The 23,384-nt window shown below is 40.7% G+C and overlaps 2 protein-coding genes and 1 non-coding gene across 3 annotated transcripts in view; all 3 read right to left on the bottom strand.

Moving 5' to 3' along the window:
* The window catches only part of LOC125242422 (endoplasmic reticulum metallopeptidase 1-like), a 135,659-nt gene that overhangs the window by 71,388 nt on the left and 40,887 nt on the right, over nucleotides 1-23,384 (bottom strand). The window lies entirely within an intron of this gene.
* On the bottom strand, nucleotides 4,599-14,009 carry LOC125242424. Its single transcript, XM_048151245.1, has 8 exons — nucleotides 13,893-14,009; nucleotides 13,018-13,199; nucleotides 9,764-9,904; nucleotides 8,788-8,917; nucleotides 7,693-7,774; nucleotides 7,089-7,207; nucleotides 6,497-6,675; nucleotides 4,599-5,926 (listed from the first exon to the last, which is right to left on the bottom strand). The coding sequence occupies exons 1-8, from the start codon at nucleotides 14,005-14,007 to the stop codon at nucleotides 5,759-5,761; spliced, it is 1,116 nt and encodes a 371-aa protein (XP_048007202.1). The 5' UTR covers nucleotides 14,008-14,009; the 3' UTR covers nucleotides 4,599-5,758.
* Trnak-cuu lies at nucleotides 10,327-10,399 on the bottom strand. Its single transcript has one exon. It is a non-coding gene; the product is annotated as a tRNA-Lys (tRNA).

Here is a 23,384-nt window from a genome sequence, read left to right as displayed (position 1 = left end):
ATGTTGGAAATGGGAAAAGTGTTATGTGCTTAATACTGAGTCAGACTACTCCCAATAAAGTGTAACAATGTATGAAGATCTCAAAGATATCTACATCAATTACTTTGTCGAAAATTTTCGCAATTACTTTAATATCAATATTTATGGTATTTTAAGATTTTTAAGGTACTAACTGATTCTAAATAGGTAATTCTTCTAATTGTACACTATCCGTAGTCGCTTACCGAAAAACTATAACTAAACTGTTACATTCTGGTACATATTACCAGACTACAATATTGTATTTATTTAAGCTACCTAACATTTTTCTTAATTTCTTTTAAATCTATCTTGTCTAGCCTAGTCATACATATAGTAATCATAAGTATAATTTTTAAGTAAATAAGTTACGCGAAATACAAGCACTGCGAAATCCTGGGTTAAATGTTCCAGAGCTTAATTTTGGACAAGGAAGATCGCAGCGCCAAGATCACCTTCAAGACCACTGTGGCCGCCAGCGCTTTCCGCAAGAAGTTCAACAACAAAATGGTGGCCGCCAGCCGCCTCACCGTCACTTTGCTTTAGTCAGGACTATTGCAATCACTGTACCTATCTCTAAATGGAACCCTGTAGGTGGAATGAGGTTCTTAAAAACGTTTATAAACTCTTAAGTCTTAAACAAATCGAATTGATAATGAGTGATATCTATAGCCTGTCAACCAAATTTTGGCAGTAGCAATGTACATCGAACTAAAGTATGGTATCCCTATAAAACGAACAAAAACCAGCAATGTACGTCGAACAGCCACAGATATTTTTTTTCAAGGGGCTCGTTGGGGCTGCAGCAAGGCTGCAGCATTGGAATGCCTGCCTAATAAAAAAAGCATATGAAACGCGTATACTCATCCTTTACTTCCTTACGAATTAGATAGTGTATTAAAAAGGGACGGATATATATTAGTTATTTCTCTTTTTCGTAGGGTGGAGGTTTCCACAGATAAGATACAAATGATACGCGAATATCCACCGACTTTCAAAACTAGTGTTGCTAGCCCGCGATTTTTCAAATTTGCCGCCTTTTTCTAGTGACAAGATTTGGTTGACGGTCTATATCTATGCCCCTATCCGTCATATTTGTTTGTAAAAATTTAAAGAACAAGTTTTATGTTATGTGTATAAGGGGTGTGACTTCTTTCCATAATTATTTTGGTACCATCTAAAGTTTAAAATTTATATTACTCCGTATTTTTTATTTTTACAATATTGTATTCGCCAGATATACGTAACATTTTCACACTAAAGAATTTAAAATAAAATAAAATTGTAACTATTGTATGTACCAAGTAAACATTTTCTGTGTGTAACTTACTATTTAGGTACTTTTCCTTTTACCAAACCTAACCATGACTTGGAATCAAATCTTTGAAATATATACTAAATTACATTATATTTTCATATTTTAACAATGTTGAATAATTAATGTATTGTAAAAGAATGTGTTAAAAATTCAAGTATGTACATTGTACACATCGCCCAGCATGCAAACAAAATTTTGGCCTTAGGTATGTCAATCTACTTTTTATAACTGAGATTTGATGAAAATAGATATAGACATTTTCTATTAGTTTCCAGTTAATTGTACTTATATAGCATTTTTTTTGTTTCTATGAATGCACACAGACAGTAAATTACTACAACTCCTCAATATTGTGTGAGGTTGAAATATGTACTAAATAAGAAGTTGGTTTGACGCGGTGTACTTTCTAGTAGCATATAGCTTGTATCGTGTGCCTGTGTTATGTTAAACGCCATGTGTGTGTCCAGGGCAAAGCAAAATGTGTGTTACGTAGTTTTAACACTTCTCTTATTTCACATTTGGTAAAATGGTTCATATAGTATTTTTCTTAATTTGGTTAAGTTGATAATCGTCTTGGAATATGCAGACTAAAATTATTTTGTAAGTTTTACCCGAATAATGTATCGATCGCAAATGCAACCAAGTATTAAACACATTTACGACATGGGTAAAGTGAATGTGTATTTGAACTCCTTTATAAGATAAAATTACGTATGTAGTAGGAGTCGACCTTTTGTTTCTTATGTTGTGCATATTTATTTTTATAGCGGTATGCACTCAGGTAAGGTTGTTAGCCTACTAATACTAAATTGTATTAATATTTTTAACTTGTTCATTAATTAGTCAGTATATTGAAGATTATAACTACTTTTATTTAACAAATATGATTGCTTGACGTTTTTAATTATACCTCGGGCCGAATTTAATAAATAACAAATAAAATAAAGTTTATTTAGATAACTGTTACTGGTGCAAAATAATTCCTTAGTTTATATTTCATCCAACAATTCGTTGTATCTAGTTTTACATGAGTACTAACAATATGAAGTAAACATGTTTATATTATGTAATTTAAAAAGTGAATAATTGTTTATGTGTCTGCATAACAAGCAGTACACTGATCATAACACTTTTTAATAGTTGCTATACTTACCACATTATAAGTTTTGCTATGAAGTAGATTGTAGCAGCAATTTAAATTATAATTCGTATTTTCATTGCCATCATCGGGCCCAGTAGGTGTTATGATAAAAGCTGCATTTATAAGCCTACAACGTGTCTTTTTTCTGGACAAATCTACTAAACGTTAGTTCATGTAGAAGAATTGTATGTTTATTTTCGATTTTCGCGTGACTGCTACCTACACATTTTAAAGCACTCTTGTTTTTGTTGAGATGACTGACACAGCACTGCATATTTAGTTTATAATGTTACATAGAGTTACATCGATTTAATTTCTTGTCCAGAAGGTTGCGTTGTATTAGTAAATTAACTATCAACAAAACGTGCAATTAGGTAATATCTACATATAATTTGATATGCAGGGACTATTGGACTATTATTTAGTGATGTCACCATGTTAGACTTTAAGACTTTGATTTTGTTATAAAAGCATTATGGGAATGCAATTTTCTAATATAAGTTCAATTAGGCAATCGCCATTACGTCAACACGGGAGTGTTGCAGTAGGCGAACAGATGTAATGCATAGTTGCTTCCACATGTAACCGCTGTTCAATAAACGATTATGTTCACTATATTGTTGTTATTTCAAAATGCCTTCAGTTTCTGCGCTTTTCAGTCGGCATAAAATATCTGTCCCTGTCTGTCTATTAGTGTGACAGGGACAAATGCTTTGTGTCCGCCTTTGGCTGATGGGCCAGAACTGCAGGCAAAATGTACAGATCTCAAATAAATTTAAATAAGTTCTAAATCGTGTTTTTATTGTTACTTGACCCTGTAAATAAGTATACAAATTTAGTTGTAAGCGTACACTTTTGTTTTGTATGCATTTAATGTGGTCTCGAAATGCATTGCAATTAAATGGTCTCGTAGAGATGATTTAATTGTCGCCTTATATCTATTCTATGAAATGGTCATCTGATTCAAATTATAAAGACTGAAGATTGAAATAAAAAGCTTATTGAAATTCTTTGGACTTTTATTGTCACATTTCCCTTATAATAATTGGGTTGGCAACTGCCAAAGGTGTGCATAGATGCCATCAAAGCGTTCCCTTATCGCTAGTGTTTGATCTATTAATTTGACTAAATATTGCCTTCCAGCCAGGCAAGTATGGTCGCGCGATAAATGATAAAAACATCTGGCCGTCCCTAGCGCACTATTTGTAGGTGCGGTCAGAGGTTTTATCATTTATCGCGGGACCAAAACTTGCCTGCCTGGGCACACAAATCCATTACATAACAAGAATTTGACACGGTTCTGCATAGACAGAGAAAGCTATGCTAGCGCATATGTAAAATAACATCCAATCATTCCATTGACTATCCAGAATTTCTCAACAACACCTTTAAAATAAATAAACAACATTTTAGTAGTGCTATTCCAATCCGGATACTTCGAGACTATCTTATCAAGTGTCACTGGTGATAAATCACTGGTTTTTGTGAACAGCTACGCAACTGTCTGTACTAAAAATGTCTTATCAAAACTGGAAAACAATGGTATAGTCAGTTCAAAGTTATCAAATAAAAATCAAAGGTAGTTGGCGAAAACACCATTTATAAATTAAAAAGTTTCTAAAGGAAAGAAACGTACATACATGCATGTACCCAGAGTCCGACCAAGCTAAGTTTGCAGGGATGTTATAACCTGTAAAATTATGACTATCAAAATTGCAGCAATCTTAGCGTGGTCTGACTATATCCCTAGCTAATATTTTTAGTGTAATAGAGTCGGTCTAAAACTAGTGCCTACGCCAAATCTTGGGATTATTTGTCAAAGCGGACCCCAGGCTCCCATGAGCCGTGGCAAATGCCGGGATAACGCAAGGGGGATGATGATGAGAGTCGGTCTAAACGATTTTAGCCACTCTAACTCTTCACGACGATATGTTTAAAAACAATTTACAACGATTTTGGTTCCCAAATTCGTGTAATTGACTCAAACTGGCCTTTCTTATCAATGACTTAACCATTAAAAAAATGTGAATTTGCTACTGCAAATAAATAGTCATGAGATTTTTCATGATTACTAGTATTAATTTTTATTTTTATTTTATTTTATTTTATTTGTTAGGAAAACTTACAGCTAAAGTTACAATAAGGCTTATAACATAAAAACAATGAGCCAATAACAAGTTTCCACAGATAGAAACTGGGCAAAGTACATGCGTGCAAAGTTACAGAAAATTTTGAAATATATTTGAAGATCTAGTACTACATATGTATCAGTAATATCAGTATTTAAAGTACCTACAGCAGTAATGAGTTTGAGCAATGATTGAAAACAAACAATACTTAAGAGAATAAGAGAAAAAGGAAAAAAAAACATTTATGTGTTATTTGAGAATTAACAGTGGGAGAAGTCATGGGTCAGTAGTGTGCGTACTGATGCAAAAATCTAATAGTCTGAAATATCTTGCACGAAGTTCAAATAATATTCAGACCGCATTGCAGGAGCAGAAAAATCTTTTGTTCAGGCTTATTACCCCCCTAACATTACCGGCATAAAAGTCTAATTTGAGCAACTTTCTTAAATTTACTTGTCACACAGTTAGGGCCACTTGCATCAACTAAAATAGAGGGTTAACCCACCATTTTATATGGAATTTGACAGATGACAGCCCACTAACCCTGAGTTAAGTGATTGGTGCAAGTGGGCCTAAAGGTCTTAATTTCATTATTGATTAATATATCACAACCGAATCAATAAGAATAATTACATGTAGGTATCTGCAAACGATGTAGGGAACAAATCAAATTATTTTATTAAATATTTTTTGATTTGTTTTTTTTAAGTAGTAACCCGACCGACCGCCGCGGGGTGGTGTAGCGGTGGAACACGTCAGCCGCGTTAGCTGGAGACCCGGCTTCGCCACCAGTGGGCTTGATCGCTTTTTCTTTAGTATCTATTTCAGTTTATATCTGCAAACGGTTCAATAGCAATATAGTATACAGCTAGTTGACTTGCTTAGAGTACGAGCGATGGTTGCATTTATAATAGCTAGTAGCTATAAATGCACGAACACAATCAATAAATATTTGGAATTCTGCTAGTATTCGTTTTGCAACAAAAGAGAAACGATACTTATTCTTTATAATGTTTAAAGGCCATATTGTCTTTAATTGAGGGCTAGCTCCCATTGTTAAAATGCTTGGCATTACGGTCAGTACTGACACTCGTAGATATTTCTACACGTTTACTGACTCGTTCCAATTAAAAGTAAGAAACGCTCGGTAAACTAGAAAGCGTAGTTATTCCGTATGGAGATCGAGCTGTCGATGTTGAAGTAGTCTGGCACGGCGTCGAGTAGCTGCTGGTACTCGCGCGTGAAGAGTTCAGGATGCTGCTTCATGTGAGCGTGCTGCGCTATGTCGAGCAGTGGCTGAGATTGCTGCTCCACTGGCACCTGTAAATGGAAATGTACAGTCGCTTTAAAAATGCCTGAATAAAACCTTTATCTATATTGAGGAGTTTAATGTACCGAGCAATAAGGGTGACTAGAAGTCTCCACTTTTTAAATTAGGATATTAGGGAGCTGCAAAATTGCATGGGGACTCCTCTTTATAAAGAGGTAACATTTTGCAGCTGGGGGTACCTACCTATAATAAAGCTGTAACAAGCTGCGCATGGGATTATGATTTTGAAAAAGTTTTGAGATAGAGAGATAAGAGATGAGATAACAAACCAATCCAATCATCACGTTCCACAGAGTACCTACATTATTCGACAAATATTTACAATTTGATGAAAGAACCTAAACCTAAGTAAACAACGTACCTTCAAAGTGATCTAGAAGTACTGTGTGTCGTAGGGATTGCAGTAGGTAGCAGAGGCCTGCACGATGTTAATATGAGGGGCGGCCATTTTGTACGAACGACGAGTCCGTGGTCGCGTCGAACGATCACGCCACGATGGGACCCGAGTGCGACCATAGCGTCAACGTGTTATGAGCCGGACCTGGGATTGGTCAACTTACTTCTAGAGTAATCCAGAAGTACTGCGTGTCGTAGGGATCGCTGTAGGTAGCGGAGGCCTGCACGATGTTGTAGGCGGGGCGGCCATTTTGTACGAACGACGGGTCGGTGGTCGCGTCGAACGACCACGCCACGATGGGACCTGAGTGCGACCATAGCGTCAACGTGTTGTGCGCCGGACCTGAAAATTATGTCGGCTCTTATATATCTTGCTCATAGTTTTACGCATTGTCAAACGACATCTGAACGGCAAGCGGCAGCAACACTTACAAATAGTGCGATAGGGACGGCCTGATGTTTTATCATTTATCGTGCGACCATGCTTGCCTGCCTGAAAGCTTGAAAAATCGATTCTAAGCGTTAGAGATTCTGGAAGGTCATCTTATCTTTGCGTTGTGTGGCGCCCACAGACATAGGTGAATTTATTCCCAAATAGAAATATTAATGCTAAAATTACAGCAATCATTAAAATATCGTCGATGGCTTCATCTCATGAATCTTGCGCGTAAGAAGTATAGTTTAGAATGAAATATATGGTCTAACTGTAGTGCTTAGGAGTAGTAACGCCTTTGGTTGATGGTACTGTAGACTCACCGTCAAAAGCGAAGTGCAGCGTGCAGTTGGTCCCCGAGCACACTCTGCTCTCGAGCCGTAAGCTGGGCCTCGTGGTGAAGGCCGTGGGAGGAGGCATTTCGATGAACAGGGCATCCGCACTGGAAATAAGAATTAAAGTACAATGACGTTTTGCTTGCATTGAAACGTATAAGTTCAATATAACAAATGAAACATTGAAAGCAAATGCGGTAACTAAGCATTATCAAATTAATTTTAACAAACACTATCTTAAGTTAATGTAATTGTTACCCAGATTTACTTAGGCACGCCTGGAAAAAAAAACTATGACGCAAAAAATTTGAAGTCAGCATTTTTTGAAAACAATTTAATTTGTGTTGTTTAAATATTAACTTTCCGAACTTTCTCAACACCTTCGTTAACTAGAAATCACCTGAGTTAATTCAGATAGGATGTAACCATATTACTTATACCATATACGAAAATAATGAGGGATGGACAAGGTACCTGCCGCGATAGCAGAGGCACTCTGTTTTAATTCCAGCTCTGGCCTCTGAATGCCATCGTTACTTTGTCTCCGGAACAGGTGAATATAATATATCAAATATCGAGCAGTTATACGTACTAGGAACTGGGCAGCCTGGTCCTGTACATCGGTAGGTTGCAGAAGATGTATTGTTCGCAGTCCTCCGTTAAATCAGCTTTCACTGAAAATAAAGATAGAAATTCATTCAAGGAAGTATATAATATTACGGTCCAATTAACCTAAGAAGAAAAAACCAGTGGTAAGTAGTAATTCTTGTTGATTGGTAAACTGGTACAGTTATACCTATTATTAATAGTAGTGTAGGTAAGGTACAAATGAACACACTAAAGGGCCAATAGGAGTTTTGCTGGGGATGTAGAGGGGGGGGGGGGTGTGAAGGTAACTTTTTTGGGATTTTGATGTGCGGTATGAATATAACTTACTTATAAATTTGAATTATGTAGGTACTTAACTGTATAAAGACTGGAAATAATACCCATTTATTAATAATAAAAACATGTAGTATAGTAACAGTTAATTTTCCATTTCATATCCTTACTAATATTATAAATGTGAAATTGTGTGTGTCTGTTTGTTTGTCCGTCTTTCACGGCAAAACGGAGCGACGAAGTGATGTGATTTTTAAGTGGAGACAGTTGAAGGGTTGGAAAGTAACATAGGCTACTTTTTGCCTCTTTCTAAGCAATAAAGTTCTGTATACATTTTGGAACTTTGTCTGTATTGACAGCTTTGTTGTTGGCTGTACTATTGCGGCGCTACTCTATGTATGCGCCGACCGCCATAACCTACCTTTTCAATGGTACGACACATTTAATCGATCCCTCGGTAACTAGTCAAGAGTGCAAAACTCTGATGACGACTACATAAAATAAAAACGGGATTCTGATTAGTCCGTCAGTTAAATCGTCTAAAAATAGTGAACACATATTTTTCGCTTTTTCTAATTAATTAAAAAAACAAAGATGTAGAGCATCAAAGTTCCGGATCGGGGGCTTGGGACGTCACGTTTATGCAAAAATCGTACCTAGACGTGACGTCACGCGAAATTTCAACGAACTGTATCGTTGTAATTTTTCGTTTACGAGAAAAAAGACAAAATATGTGTCCAACATTTTTTGATGATCTAACTGACGGACTAAATAGTTTTTGATAATCGTGTCGCCTATTTCGTACCTGTGTAGTTGAGGCCAGAGTCTTCCAGCGCTCTCTTCGTCCTGCTGATGGTGTAGGGGTCGATCTTCGTCACGACCACACCAGACACGCTGGTCGAGGGCGTTACCGTGTGATTGATTATTTCTGTGTGCTGAAAATAGTAAACGGCAAGATAAGAAAATGAACCTAGGCAAGAATGTCAGAATTTTAGAAAGCAAGGCTGGACAGTACGTAGGTACCTATACATAAAGATATTGCCAGTAGTTGGAAAGAATTGGATATAAAACTTTAACCCTTAAATGCATAGTGATGTATATATGCATCATCTATTTTTGACTCTAATGACAGCATGTCAAAATTCAAATTTGAATAAATCTTCGTCAAGGTCATGGATTAAGGGTTAAGACTGAAGAAAAATGCTCACTTAGCAATATATTTCTTATTTTTTTTAGTAATATACTTATTCAAAAATACAAATTAGAGTCAGTTCCAAAAATACAAGCGCTATACAAGTTGAACCATAAACTCCACAGCATTCATGGTTTTTTTTAAATAAATGGGCTTAGTCTAAGTGGTGTCGATATAATGCCTAGAGCATTAGGTCGTTAGAGCGTTTTCACATTATCCGATCCGATATCGGATGTCGGACCGATATCCCATACATTATAGGCACCATCTTGCATTTTTTCTATTGAAATCCTTCCGACATCCGATATCGGTTCGGATAATGTGAAAACGGACAGGCTCATCATTCGGATTTCAGGTGTACTATGTATTTAAAAATATTTTTAAATATGTATGAGTCTCACGGGAGTTTTATAGTTAAAGGTGTACTATGGTCGAGGAAATTGATTCTTTGGCAATTTGCGGTTCAAGTAGATTTGGTTGACACATACTAATGCTAAGAGCTGTCAAACGTAAAGTGAACCGTAACTGCTAAAGAATTAATTTCTTCGACTGCACATATATGCAATCTTAAATAAGGAAAGGTACTCACAAACCAATAGTGCCGCTGTAGACCTGTGCCCGATGCGTCGTAAGGAGCTAAAGGCAGGAACATGATGATGATGGACGCTAGGCCTACCAGGCCCAACGGAAGCCACAGGCGCTTCCGGGAGAACAGGAGCTCGATGCCCGACTGCAATCCATGGGATATGATTATATAATACATATATGTATATATCAATATTTCAGGATATTCATACACAAAAAATTTTATGGGTCAATGGGAGCAGGCAATAGTTATAGTTAGTGATCTATTGTGAGATGTATCATGGAGATTAACGGAATAGGAATTGCTTGTCTTTAATATAATAGTACATTACGATACAAATGCGAAAATAAGCAAATTAGGAAGAAAGAATTTAGAACGGAAGAAGGAAAAAAGAAACGAATTTCCTTTTCGCACGTGTTTTATAAATAAACTATTTCTACGGTCCATTTATACAGTTCAAGAACCGTTACCGTAAATTTTAGCCGAGGCCGGGACATTCTTATCATATTAATAAACAAAATTAAAAATGCATAAAAAATAAACGAATATCAAACAAAAATAATTTGCGCCCAACGTGGGGCTCGAACCCACGACCCTGAGATTAAGAGTCTCATGCTCTACCGACTGAGCTAGCCGGGCTGTGGCTGCCACGTCGAAATACCCTTCCTCCTTCTTTCGATAAGGTACGAGTAGGTATATTCAATACCATTTCTTCAGTTCCTCTTTCGTTATAAATAAATATAGTATCGGTGACGGGTTCAAATGATAAGAGCAAATGATAGAGACACCAGAAAACAGTCATTTATAAAATTATATTTATTTATGCTATAGTATACTAAATTATTATGTTAGTTGTCAAAGAGGACCCCAGGCTCCCATGAGCCGTGGCAAATGCCGGGATAACGCAAGGAGGATGATGATGATACTAAATTATTATGTAATTGCTAAAATGAATATCTGATTAGCTTCAAAATAATTAGAATGTCAGTCGGAAAATATTAATTACTTAACTCGTATTTGATATTACTAAATGTTATTTACTTACACATGTAAACCATATTATTACTATCAAAATAAGGTTTATTCTGTTTACTTTTGTATTAGGAGCTTTAACGTCGAAATACTAAGAAAGCGCTATGTGACATAACTTAGTTCTACAAGTAAATACCAAAACAAGTAAAAACAAGAGCTCTTAGTCTAAGGCAGAATAGCCCTATAACGGCTCAGCCACGACATTGGTCAGCGCGACAGCGGTGAGCGGCGGCGGCCATACATTGGAGCGAGACACAGCGATGGGACTTTTCATTCACACGTATGGCTGCCGCTCACCGCTGTCGCGCTTAGACCAATATCGTGGCTGGGCCATAAGCATAATATGTATAAGGGCGGGTTATCAGTTCCACCAGCAAAACAGTCAACTTCCCGTCGAACAGTAACTTACACAACACTATGTGAACAAGAACAACAGCACCGAAGCAAACACTAGGAGAACAGTAGCTTACCACGGCGATGGCGACTAGAGCAGCTAGCCCAAGGTTGAGCCACCCCACGAGGAAGTCAGGGGAGTTGCTGGCGCTGCGGCCCATCACGGGCAACATCAGCGCGTTGATGCCCAGGCACAGTGTGGACAACACCTATATACTCCCAACAGAGTGACAGCTTACCACAGCGCTAGATCAAGGTTGACCAGCCCACGAGGAAGTCAGGGGAGTTGCCGGCGCTGCGATCCATCACGGGCAACATCAGCGCGTTGATATTAATATTAATATAAGTATTTAGCTGTAAGATTAGCTTTAGTATTAACAATACAAGGTGCTAGCGAGGAACCCATATAACTTTAACGGCATATTCTTGGTCACATTTTAAGACAAAATGTCATATAAACTTTTCTAGATTTCGTCTAGTTTCAGAGTTATTGCCAATTTAAAAAAAAACATTTCCGTATTGTTACTCAGCAGAAAAGGTTTCTTAACGGCGCTGATGCGCAATTGTGGAGCATAGTCTCACAGTACCTAGTTATTGATAGATGTCAAAATGTGACAAGAAAAACTTCCAAATAATTTGGTTTTTAGAAAAATAAATGAAGGAACTCATTTTAATTGCCAACTTTATGGATAAAAAATATTTTTTATGTGAAAATAAAACAAAAAAAAACTAAAAAGTAAAAAAAAAAAATTTTTTTTTTGCGAAAAATTTTAAAATTTATATAACATTTTTTCTTTCTTTTGGCCTCAGAAACGCGTGGTTCAAGTTATATGGATTTCTCGCGAGCACCTTGTATAGTGCGCCGCATCGCGGTAATTGTGATGATACCACCCTGACATATCTTTAAGACCGTTGTACCTAACTCACAGTCTGACAATAAACATTTCATTTCATTTCATTGATGCAGACACAGTGTCAACATCAGCACCTATATACTCCAACAGAGTGACAGCTTACCGCAGGGCTGGTGACGAGAGCAGCTAGACCAAGGTTGACCAGCCCACGAGGAAGTCAGGGGTGTTGCTGGCGCTGCGGCTCATCACCGGTAGCATCAGCGCGTTAATACGCAGACACAGTATCAACATCAGCAACTATATACTCCAACAGAGTGACAGCTTACCACAGCGCTGGTGACGAGAGCAGCTAGACCAAGGTTGACAAGTCCCACGAGGAAGTCAGGGGTGTTGCTGGTGCTGCGGCCCATCACGGGCAGCATCAGCGCGTTGATGCAGACACGGTGCCAACATCAGCACCTATGTATATACTCCAACAGATTGACAGCTTACCACAGCGCTGGTGACGAGGCCAGCTAGACCAAGGTTGAGCAGCCCCACGAGGAAGTCAGGGGAGTTGCTGGCGCTGCGATCCATCACGGGCAACATCAACGCGTTGATGCAGACACAGTGTCAACATCAGCACCTATATACTCCAACAGAGTGACAGCTTACCACAGCGCTGGTGACGAGGGCAGCTAGACCAAGGTTGAGCAGCCCCACGAGGAAGTCAGGGGAGTTGCTGGCGCTGCGATCCATCACGGGCAACATCAACGCGTTGATGCAGACACAGTGTCAACATCAGCACCTATATACTCCAACAGAGTGACAGCTTACCACAGCGCTGGTGACGAGGGCAGCTAGACCAAGGTTGAGCAGCCCCACGAGGAAGTCAGGGGAGTTGCTGGCGCTGCGGCCCATCACGGGCAGCATCAGCGCGTTGATGCAGACACGGTGCCAACATCAGCACCTATATACTCCAACAGAGTGACAGCTTACCACAGCGCTGGTGACGAGGGCAGCTAGACCAAGGTTGAGCAGCCCCACGAGGAAGTCAGGGGAGTTGCCGGCGCTGCGGCCCATCACGGGCAACATCAGCGCGTTGATACGGAGACATAGTGTGAACAAGAACATCAGCACAGGAACGGAGACCAGCATTTCCACGACCAGCTGTTGCCATACTGCAAGAAATAATTACATTTAAATGTCTTGCGAGAAATGAAAGTAACTTCAATTTTGTTTAGTTACTTAATATTGCAGTTGTTGAGGAGAAAATCCCCGGACTCGAGGGTCAATCGGTATCCCACTTTTGTTTTTCTAATCACCGTTTCAAAGACATTGTACTGACAGCTGTTGAAAAAAGCCTGTCGGTGTCGATGCCATATAAATTATGAGCTGTTATAGCTCGAAGTTACTGGAGTTGTCTCGAAGTTACTGGACATCCGACACCTACAGATAACACGCAAGGAAATGAAGACTCGCATTGTCATTAAAACTAAACAGTACGAGCAAAGAGGATCGAGTACTATAGAGAGTTACTGTCAAAGTAAAATGTGTAATCACAGTGCTTAGACTGTCATCTCTCGACTCAAGCTCAAGACTTTTGAACCTCAGTTTTGACAATTTGGCCCATATTCTTAGCGTAATATGTGTTAAAAATGTCAAATATTAATATTAGCGCCATCTAGCCGAGCTTTCCCCAAAGGTGTAACGCCATCTAGGCCACCGTACCTTTTTCTCTATGGCTTTGAGGTAGGTTTTTTCTTAGACTTTATACGTCTATACGGAGTTACGTATGTCTTTAGTACGAGTGAGAAAGAGGAGTGTAGTCTATCTCACTCAACTTAGTGACAAGAGAAACAAAAGCCACTCACCGGGTACTCGCAGATGCCGCGCCAGCGCGAGAGGCACCACGGAGAACACAGACATGAGGAACAGCGGCACCGAGATCACGTAGCGCATGGTCGTGAGCGCCGGGACGCACGTCATGATTAGGATCAACACGGCGCGAGCACCCGCGTCACTGGCGCTTGAAGCTGCTTAAACTACCAGTGTAGACAACCGTAGCACGAGTGTAGTCTATCTAGCTAGAGAGAAACAAAAGCCACTCACCGGGTACTCGCAGATGCCGCGCCAACGCGAGAGGCACCACGGAGAACACAGACATGAGGAACAGTGGCACCGAGATCACGTAGCGCATGGTCGTGAGCGCCGGGACGCACGTCATGATTAGGATCAACACGGCGCGAGCACCCGCGTCACTGGCGCTTGAAGCTGCTTAAACTACCAGTGTAGACAACCGTAGCACGAGTGTAGTCTATCTAGCTAGAGAGAAACAAAAGCCACTCACCGGGTACTCGCAGATGCCGCGCCAACGCGAGAGGCACCACGGAGAACACAGACATGAGGAACAGTGGCACCGAGATCACGTAGCGCATGGTCGTGAACGCCGGGACGCACGTCATGATTAGGAGCAACACGGCGAGGATTAGACGCGTCGCGGCTGACGCCTGGAGGGCGCGGAACGACCGATTCAGTCCTGACTGAAAAAAAAAACTCTTTCATTCATCTGTCTTGAGTAACTTTGAGCCGATAAGATGCATCTTAGATACGACTCAAAGTGGAATGGCATAAATAATTAGGTAAGAAATCAAACTTTTTGTACACTGGACTGCACTATTTGCTAGGATTATGACTGGTACTTGCCCTCATTTTGTTATTTCTTTTATTTTATTTAAAAGCATAAGGAGTAGGTAAACTTCGTTTGTTAAATTTGTGACAATCAGTGCCACTTAACAATAAACCTTGACAAGAAATCAGTTTGATAGTACGTCATACATTCCAATTCAGTGATGTCACATCTCGGACACTGGCGATCAAATATATGAAAGAGGTGCGTTCCTAGCACACAGTCTAAGCTCGTGTAGGTGAACGCGTACCACGCTTGTATGAGTGAGATATGACTGGTCGACAGTTCTCGTTTTTGACAGGCGGTAACTATGAGGTAACCGAGAGGGGGTGGGCGGCGCTTTCAGCGGGGAGCGGGAGTGGCCATACTGTACGATAGTACTCTTTATTATACTGTGGTGATGTTTTATAGGTAACATCAACGCAGGTTTTATCTGTTAACGATATGACGGTATTCTGAGAACCGACTCGACAGATAAAAACTTACGCTAATGAAACCTGTTCGACCGGCCACCTATATTGTATTGGTAGAGCACATAATTTTAAGCTAAGAAGGTATATGAATTTTAAATTAAAAATCTCTCGAGGAAATACCAACCTTTTTGCTACTCCAAGCATCATAGAGTTGAGATGTGATCATGGCCACCAAGACATAGGGTATCCAGTAGATCGGGACGGTTATCCACTGATTAGAAAGATATCTGCAATCATTGAGTGAAAAATTAATTAGGCATTAAGTACATGTTTGTGTGCAAAAACTAGTTCACACAGTATTTTTTAGAACAGACGATTTACATCAGTCAGCATACGTCACTATACGGCCGAAACCAGTTATTTGAAAGTGCATAATGCTTATTAACAGTACAAAGGAGTCACCTGAGTTGCGTGGTGGTAGCGTTCATAAGAAGCACGAATATGAGTCCAATACCGAACGCGGCCAGTGTGCACGCCAGGCGGCCCAGCACCGCCCATCCTAGGCCACGTAACGTCGACTTTTCTGCAACGACATACATCCATTATTTTTCACTAATTGCACCGACTTTTTTGTACGAGATAAGGGCTTCTTGACACCGGAGAACCATTTGGGACGCCGTGGTGGACGGTCGTGTTCGGAGCAAGTCTCATAAACGCGTAAAAACCCATCGAAACAATAGACACCCATCGCGCCAGATCCCAAGTGCAGCAACCGCTGCACGTGCATCTAGAGACAGTGCGAGACCAAAAACACCCAGTAGCATCCAAATAGACAATCCGCAGTACGAGTTACGAGCTTCTTCCCGCACCACAAGCGTGTGCAGTGTGTTTACATACTTACAGTGACAGTTGCTCAATTTTTAGAGACAGTGTTAGATTAAATACCTATACTTAGGAGTACTTAGTAGCGAATCAAGCCAAGTGCCGGTGGCTCTCGTCGTCGCGCCGCCCGCGCCCATACCCAACCTGGGCCCGGCGCCTACTACCCAACGTCGAGAAGCAGCGGCTGATGCTAACTACACCTTCATTGCGACCAAATTGGTGAGCTCGTTCCATCTCTGTTAAGTCTTACTTAGCGCTAACACCGGTGCTCCTAGGTTTAGGTGCCTATTTAACTAGATTTAGCTTGACCGAGTTGTTAAGCCTCAACGAAAGGGATATCAGCTGATTACAATTATACGCCCAGTTTTAGCTAATTATACACATTGTGCCTAATTTATATAACGCGACTATTTATTGACTATTTAATAAGCACAACACAATATATTATGCTTGTATTCCACATAGTTCAATCTAATGGTAATTATTTATTTGTTTCTAGGCGAGGTAACAAAATGTAAATCGGATACAAATATCATGTAACTGTACTAAACTTATGTACTTAATACTAAATTTACATTTTAAGAATAACCAAGCAAAACATTCAATAATGTATACCTATCATTTGTACACGCTATCATTTTAAGTAACTTATTATTATTACCTACCTAACTTTGATTTCAAATCTATAATCTAGCATCGACTTAAGATAAGGTTATTTGTCACTAGCCTGAAAGAGCCAGTCACGGCTAATCTTATAGTCCTATTGAATCTAATCTTAAGTTACATTAAGTAACGCCTTATTTGATCAGTTTTAAATTAATGAATCGAGAACAAAAGTTAGTTTAACATACTCAATGTTAACGCAGAATCGTTGAGCGATAGCCGTGACGTTACCATAATTATACCTGACTATTTTAGTAACTAGGTAGGTAAGACAGGTCACATAGTCCAGGTACCTCAATTAAACTGTATTAGCTAAAATTTCCACTACGCAATTTCCATGGCCCGGGTATTAGAAGCGGGCCGCATAGTTCATATTAGTTAATTAAGTTATGTGTCTAGAACTAGCGCTACGGTTCTGCACTAGACAGGAAAGTTGATTTAAAAAGGCCTGTTGGTCTCAATAAAACCGATAGCGATGTCTATTTGACCAGGTTGTCAGCATTAAAATTACCATTGCTTTTGCGCTGTATAACACTTTATATCATACCTTTGGTACCGTTTTAACTAAGAACTGTAACGAAATATCTTAGTTTGGAAATCATACCTATAATATTGTGGATACTAATTTCACTTTACTTAGCTTTACATAAATAGCACCTTAGGTACTTACTCAACCCCCAATGATACATAGCTAGCTGGAAATACCAAACAAGTATCTGAGACTCAAAAAAAGGAAAAAAAACACGGGCTGTTTTCTTGAACTATCTGGGCAACTTTTCTTCTTTCTAAATATATAAAAGAAGAAGCTGACTGACTGACTGACTGACTGACTGACTGACTGACTGACTGACATATCAACGCACAGCCGAAACCGCTGGTCCTAGAGATTTCAAATTTGGCACGTAGGTTCCCTATATAGTGTAGAGGAGCACTAAGAAAGGATTTTCTAAAATTCACCTCCTAAGGGGGTCAAATGGGGGTTCAAAGTTTGTATGGGGAAACAAGATTAGTTTGACTAATTTATTCGAAACTTCACAGGAAGATTCCTTAAGACATATGACTGAATACGTGTTTCAGGTTTTTTGAAAATTTTACCCCTAAAAGGGTGAAAAGGGGGTGATAAAGTCAAAAAATCAATATGGGTATCGTTTTTATGGTTTATCGGGTCGCTGATCACGATAAATACAACGTTTTTAAAATCTAACGAGGCGGAAGTGAAATACCTTCTCCCCTGTAGTGGTGCAATGGGGTTTAAATATCAAAAAAATATATAAAAGAGGATATTGACTGACTGACCGACATATCAACGCACAGCCGAAACCGCTGGTCCTAGAGACGTCAAATTTGTCAAGTAGGTTCCTTATATAGTGTAGAGGAGCACTAAGAAAGAATTTTCCAAAATTCACTTTCTAAGGGGGTCAAATGGGGGTTCAAAGTTTGTATGGGGAAACAAGATTAGTTTGACTATTTTATTCGAAACTTCACAGGAAGATTCCTTAAGACATATGGCTGACTACGTGTTTCAGGTTTTTTGAAAATTTAACCCCTAAAAGGGTGAAAAGGGGGTGATAAAGTCAAAAAATCAATATGGGTATCGTTTTTATGGTTTATCGGGTCGCTGATCACGATAAACACAACGTTTTTAAAATCTAACGAGGCGGAAGTGAAATACCTTCTCCCCTGTTGTGGTGCAATGGGGTTTAAATATATAAAAGAAGATATTGACTGACTGATTGACATATCAACACACAGCCGAAACTGTTGGTCCTAGAGATTTCAAATTTGGCACAAAGGTTTCTTATATGGCGTAGAGGAGCACTAAGAAAGGATTTTTCAAAATTCTCCTCTTAAAAGGGTGAAATGGGGGTTCAAAGTTTGTATGGGGAAACAAGATTAAGACTATTTTATTCGAAACTTCACAGGAGGATTTCTAAAGAAATTTGACCCCTAAAGGGGTGCAAAGGGGGTAAAGTCAAAAGCACAATATGGGTATCGTTTTTATGGTTTATCGGGTCGCTGATCACGATAAATACAACGATTTTAAAATTTAATGAGGTGGAAAAGAAATATTCTCCCCTGTTGTTGTGCAATGAGGTTAAAATATCCAAAATAGCCATAAGTATAACTTTAGTTTTTATCTTTACTTCTGGTTCAAGAGATTTCAAATTAACACGGAAGTTCCTTAGAGGAGCAGGGACAGGGACAGGGACAGGGGCAGGGGCAGGGGCAGGGGCAGGGGCAGGGGCAGGGGCAGGGGCAGGGGCAGGGGCAGGGGCAGGGGCAAGGACAGGGACAGGAACGGGATAGGGTTAGGGATAGGGATAGGGATAGAGACAGGGACAGGGACAGGGGCAGGGGCAAGGACAGGGACAGGAACGGGATAGGGTTAGGGATAGGGATAGGGATAGAGACAGGGACAGGGACAGGGACAGGGACAGGGACAGGGACAGGGACAGGGACAGGGGCAGGGGCAGGGGCAGGGGCAGGGGCAGGGGCAGGGGCAGGGGCAGGGGCAGGGGCAGGGACAGGGACAGGGACAGGGACAGGGACAGGGACAGGGACAGGGACAGGGACAGGGACAGGGACAGGGGCAGGGGCAGGGGCAGGGGCAGGGGCGGGGACAGGGACAGGGACAGGGACAGGGGCAGGGGCAGGGGCAGGGGCAGGGGCAGGGGCAGGGGCAGGGGCAGGGGCAGGGGCAGGGGCAGGGGCAGGGGCAGGGGCAGGGGCAGGGGCAGGGGCAGGGGCAGGGGCAGGGGCAGGGGCAGGGGCAGGGGCAGGGGCAGGGGCAGGGGCAGGGGCAGGGGCAGGGGCAGGGGCAGGGGCAGGGGCAGGGGCAGGGGCAGGGACAGGGACAGGGACAGGGACAGGGACAGGGACAGGGACAGGGACAGGGACAGGGACAGGGACAGGGACAGGGACAGGGACAGGGACAGGGACAGGGACAGGGACAGGGACAGGGACAGGGACAGGGACAGGGACAGGGACAGGGACAGGGACAGGGACGGAACGGGATAGGGTTAGGGATAGGGATAGGGATAGGGATATAAATAGGGGACGGGGACGGGGATAAAATGCAGGTGGCTCAGTGGGAAGGTATTAGTAAGTAGGCATCGGCGAGTATCCTGCATCCGTAATAACTATTACATTCAATGTGCTGTAAGAAGATCGTTGTTTGCTTGCCTTTTATATGTTTACGTTTGCAATAAGTATAAGCAAAATGGAAAAAATTGTAAGCGATAATGCAAGGAAGTACTTTCTACCCTACCGACCATAGCGTCGAGATACTGGCTATGTGGGTTGTATGAAGTTTCCCCAGTATAAATATTTAAATAGGTAAAATACATACATATTCGTACCTACTACCTACGCTGTGGTCGCTTTGTAACAATTCTACAATCATTGCAAGAATTTATTTTAAAGCAATAGTAATATGTGTAAGGTACAGTCAGCCAAAACCGGACCGTACAGCAAATAGATCAGTTACAATGGCCCTCCAGTCGAGAATTGCCCCGCTTTACCTTAATCGAAATAATCGCGGACATCTGTACCTACAAAGAAACCTACGGATCCAAATGAAAATCTTATTTTTTGTAAACGTTTCAATAAGAATACTTTTATTACGCGGGCGAAGCCGCGGGTAAAAGCTAGTACAACATAATAACATAACACATTGCACTTCCAAACCATAAACCAAGCCAATAACTGCCCATTAAAGAAAAGGATAAATTACTTTCTTAAAAAAACCAAGACAATTTCCTTGTAAAGACGCACACATCTGGCCTCCAGTCACCGCTATTCTGCCAAACACGGTCAAAAAGGATATAAATTATGCAATACTCTATTGATATAGGGGCCGCCCGACCATAGTATAACTGCAAACCCCATTAAACCTTTTCATGTCTTTCCAAATTCCTGACGCAAATTTATAACTAAGACAATAGGCCCCATCTGGCATTCGAACCCACGCTACCTACTAGAGAAAAATATAACAATCGCTTTTATTACCAGACCAGGCTAAACCGGCCAACTATATTAAACTATATTTTTATACTCTCAGTTTTAGGTACCTACATGAATACATACGGGCGCGATCTAGTGTTGTGGTACTTGTGGTAGTCAAAATAGTAGGTACTAACAGAAGTATAGTACTTAATAAGTGATTTCGAGTGTAGATGAAGTGACTATTACTAACATAATTTGTCGTTGTTATTATCTGTGCTATCCTTAAGTGAACTTGTGTATCTAATGCTATATGTGTTGTGGTGAATGGATGCACCGTGAAAGTATAGGCCTAAAATTGTGAGGGTCTTTTATGAGCTTGAAGAATAAGATGTCACAAGAAGATACCAAAGAAATACATAAACCCTTATTTGCCTAAATGGTAATACATAGTTGCATCAGCGCTTTAAAACGTTATTCATTCTTAATTATCCCATCAGCGGACGTGTTATCAAACATATCGCCGTAGACGTCTACAACCAGCAACACTATTACATTACTCTGCACTTACCCACAACAGGACAACGTTACTGGAGCCCTTATTACTTCGCCAAGTCTGCTCATATTATGGACACTCAAACTGTTTGTACTAAACCTCACGTGTTTGTGTCGTCTGTCAAGAAATAAGAAATACATCGAGTTCACAAAGAATGACATGAAATGAGACTATCAACGAGAATAAGCAACAGAAAAAATAACTCATTATCTGAACAGTGCTCAACTCAACCCTCTTCGTAGTTATTACATAGGTAACTACTCTGTCTCTTCTCATCATCAAGAATGGCTTAAGGCTGCGCAGCCGGTTGAACAAAACTGAGAACTGTGCTACAATATCTTCAGAATGCTGGCCTCAGTATTATCTTACAGTGAAAGCAGTTACAGTGTGAAATATTTACCAAATTTAACAATTACTTAGTTACGTTTTGATTTTTTAGTGTCATTTGTTTAGTTAACGTATAGTAAAGTGTTGTGGGTGATCCTAACAGTGGCAATGTAGCAATCAACCAATATTTACACACTTCACGCGTAGAGACTACTTATGGAAGAATTAAGACAAAGAAGAATAATATACATGGGATCCGTGGAGTTATAGAAAACTACCGATATACTCCACTATCGCTGAAATAACACAACTACAACGTGCAACGACATCAAGCTGGCTCTGAAACCGTAAAAGAAGACGGGAGAAGCCCCTCCGGAAGCTAGCCAGCTTCCGTCTGATACATCCGAGACGAAGAAATGACAAGTGAGACAAAGGGGAAGGTGTATTTTAAATGCAGTCACATATCCTCACACCTAATATTTATTACACACCAAGTATAGTATTTATCTACCCAACGCTGACTTTACGATGCCTTGTATTCGGGTCGGCTCCAAATTTCCCGTCTCTCCTACTATCCTGACTGCAAACCCTACACTCCCAACCCTATCTACTGGGTGCTCTGGTGTCTTGGACAGGCTGCGGGGGCCTACGGCGGGGCAGCAGGGGTTGCTGCGCAATGAGCCGGTTTGCAAACGTACTCTGTCTGATTCTGCGTTCGAGTCTTAGTAGGTGAGATGTGACGCAGACATATCCAACGACTCGCTGCCTCTTAGGCTCAATCATCAGAGTCACGTGAGCCTACAGCGCTATTGCGTATCAAAATCTCCTCCCCCTGTAGTCTCCCCTTCCTAGTCCTTGCAGCAGGATCTGCTGGCTGGAGTTACCCCCTGAATCTGAATCTGAATCTGAGATAAGGGCTTCTTGACACCGTACGAGAACTCGTATTAGAGTTTCAATACATTGCATTATTTGATCAGTCGGCTGATCAGTCCGCAATGTAACTAAAATCGTATGCAAGCTCGCGCACCATCTAAATCAGCCTCAAAAATGCTGCTTACGTACGGTAGATACACACTAAACTTGGTTTGTATACTCACGTACGCCGACGACATACACGTAGTATCCCACACTCATGAGCGCTATGACGGCGAACAGCGCGTCGATTAAGTACGCCGCCCACAGCGGGTACGCGATCATGAAGCTGTTCAGGTAGTCGTAGTACACCATCGTAACTGGCTCCTCCTGTGTCATTCAAATTAGTCAGTGTAAGCACAAATTGCTCGCCCTTAGAGTTGGTCAAAGGCGCCTAGCTTTCAGAGATAACATACACTAGGGAAATTTCGACGGGTACCTCGGCGGTCGGGGTGGTGTAGCCATTTATATAGTCAGCCGCGATAGCTGGAGCCCCGGGTTCGACTCCCGGCTTCGCCACCAGTGGGCTTGATCGCTTTTTCGTTAGTATATGGTATCTATTTCAGCTTATAGTCAGCAAAAGTTGAGATTTATAAGATCGACCTGGATAAAAAAAGTCTTGATTGATACTGGTTGGTAAGTTGTAAAGGGCAAACGTGAAGAAAAAACTAAGAGTATAAGAGATTGCGGTGCTTAAATACGGATTACCATTATCTTGCATAATTTTTTTTGTCATATTTTACCTTCGCATAACAACGCTTGGCAGAATCCTCTTTTCGCAGAATGACTTTTTGCATTAATTTCTTGGCATATTGTCATTTTGCAGAATTATTTAAAGCAGAGTAATACAATGGCATAATGGTAAATTGTATAATAGTCGTATAATCGATTAATTGTTTTGTCGAAAATTGTGTCGCATTCTATTGACTTGGCATTCTGTCATTTCGCACAATTGTCGTAGGCAGAATAATACATTGGCATA

Source organism: Leguminivora glycinivorella, chromosome 2 (assembly GCF_023078275.1).
Source record: "Leguminivora glycinivorella isolate SPB_JAAS2020 chromosome 2, LegGlyc_1.1, whole genome shotgun sequence".
NCBI lineage: Eukaryota > Metazoa > Arthropoda > Insecta > Lepidoptera > Tortricidae > Leguminivora > Leguminivora glycinivorella.
The sequence above is the reverse complement of the archived record's forward strand: the minus strand, read 5'-3'. Positions and strand labels throughout refer to the sequence as shown.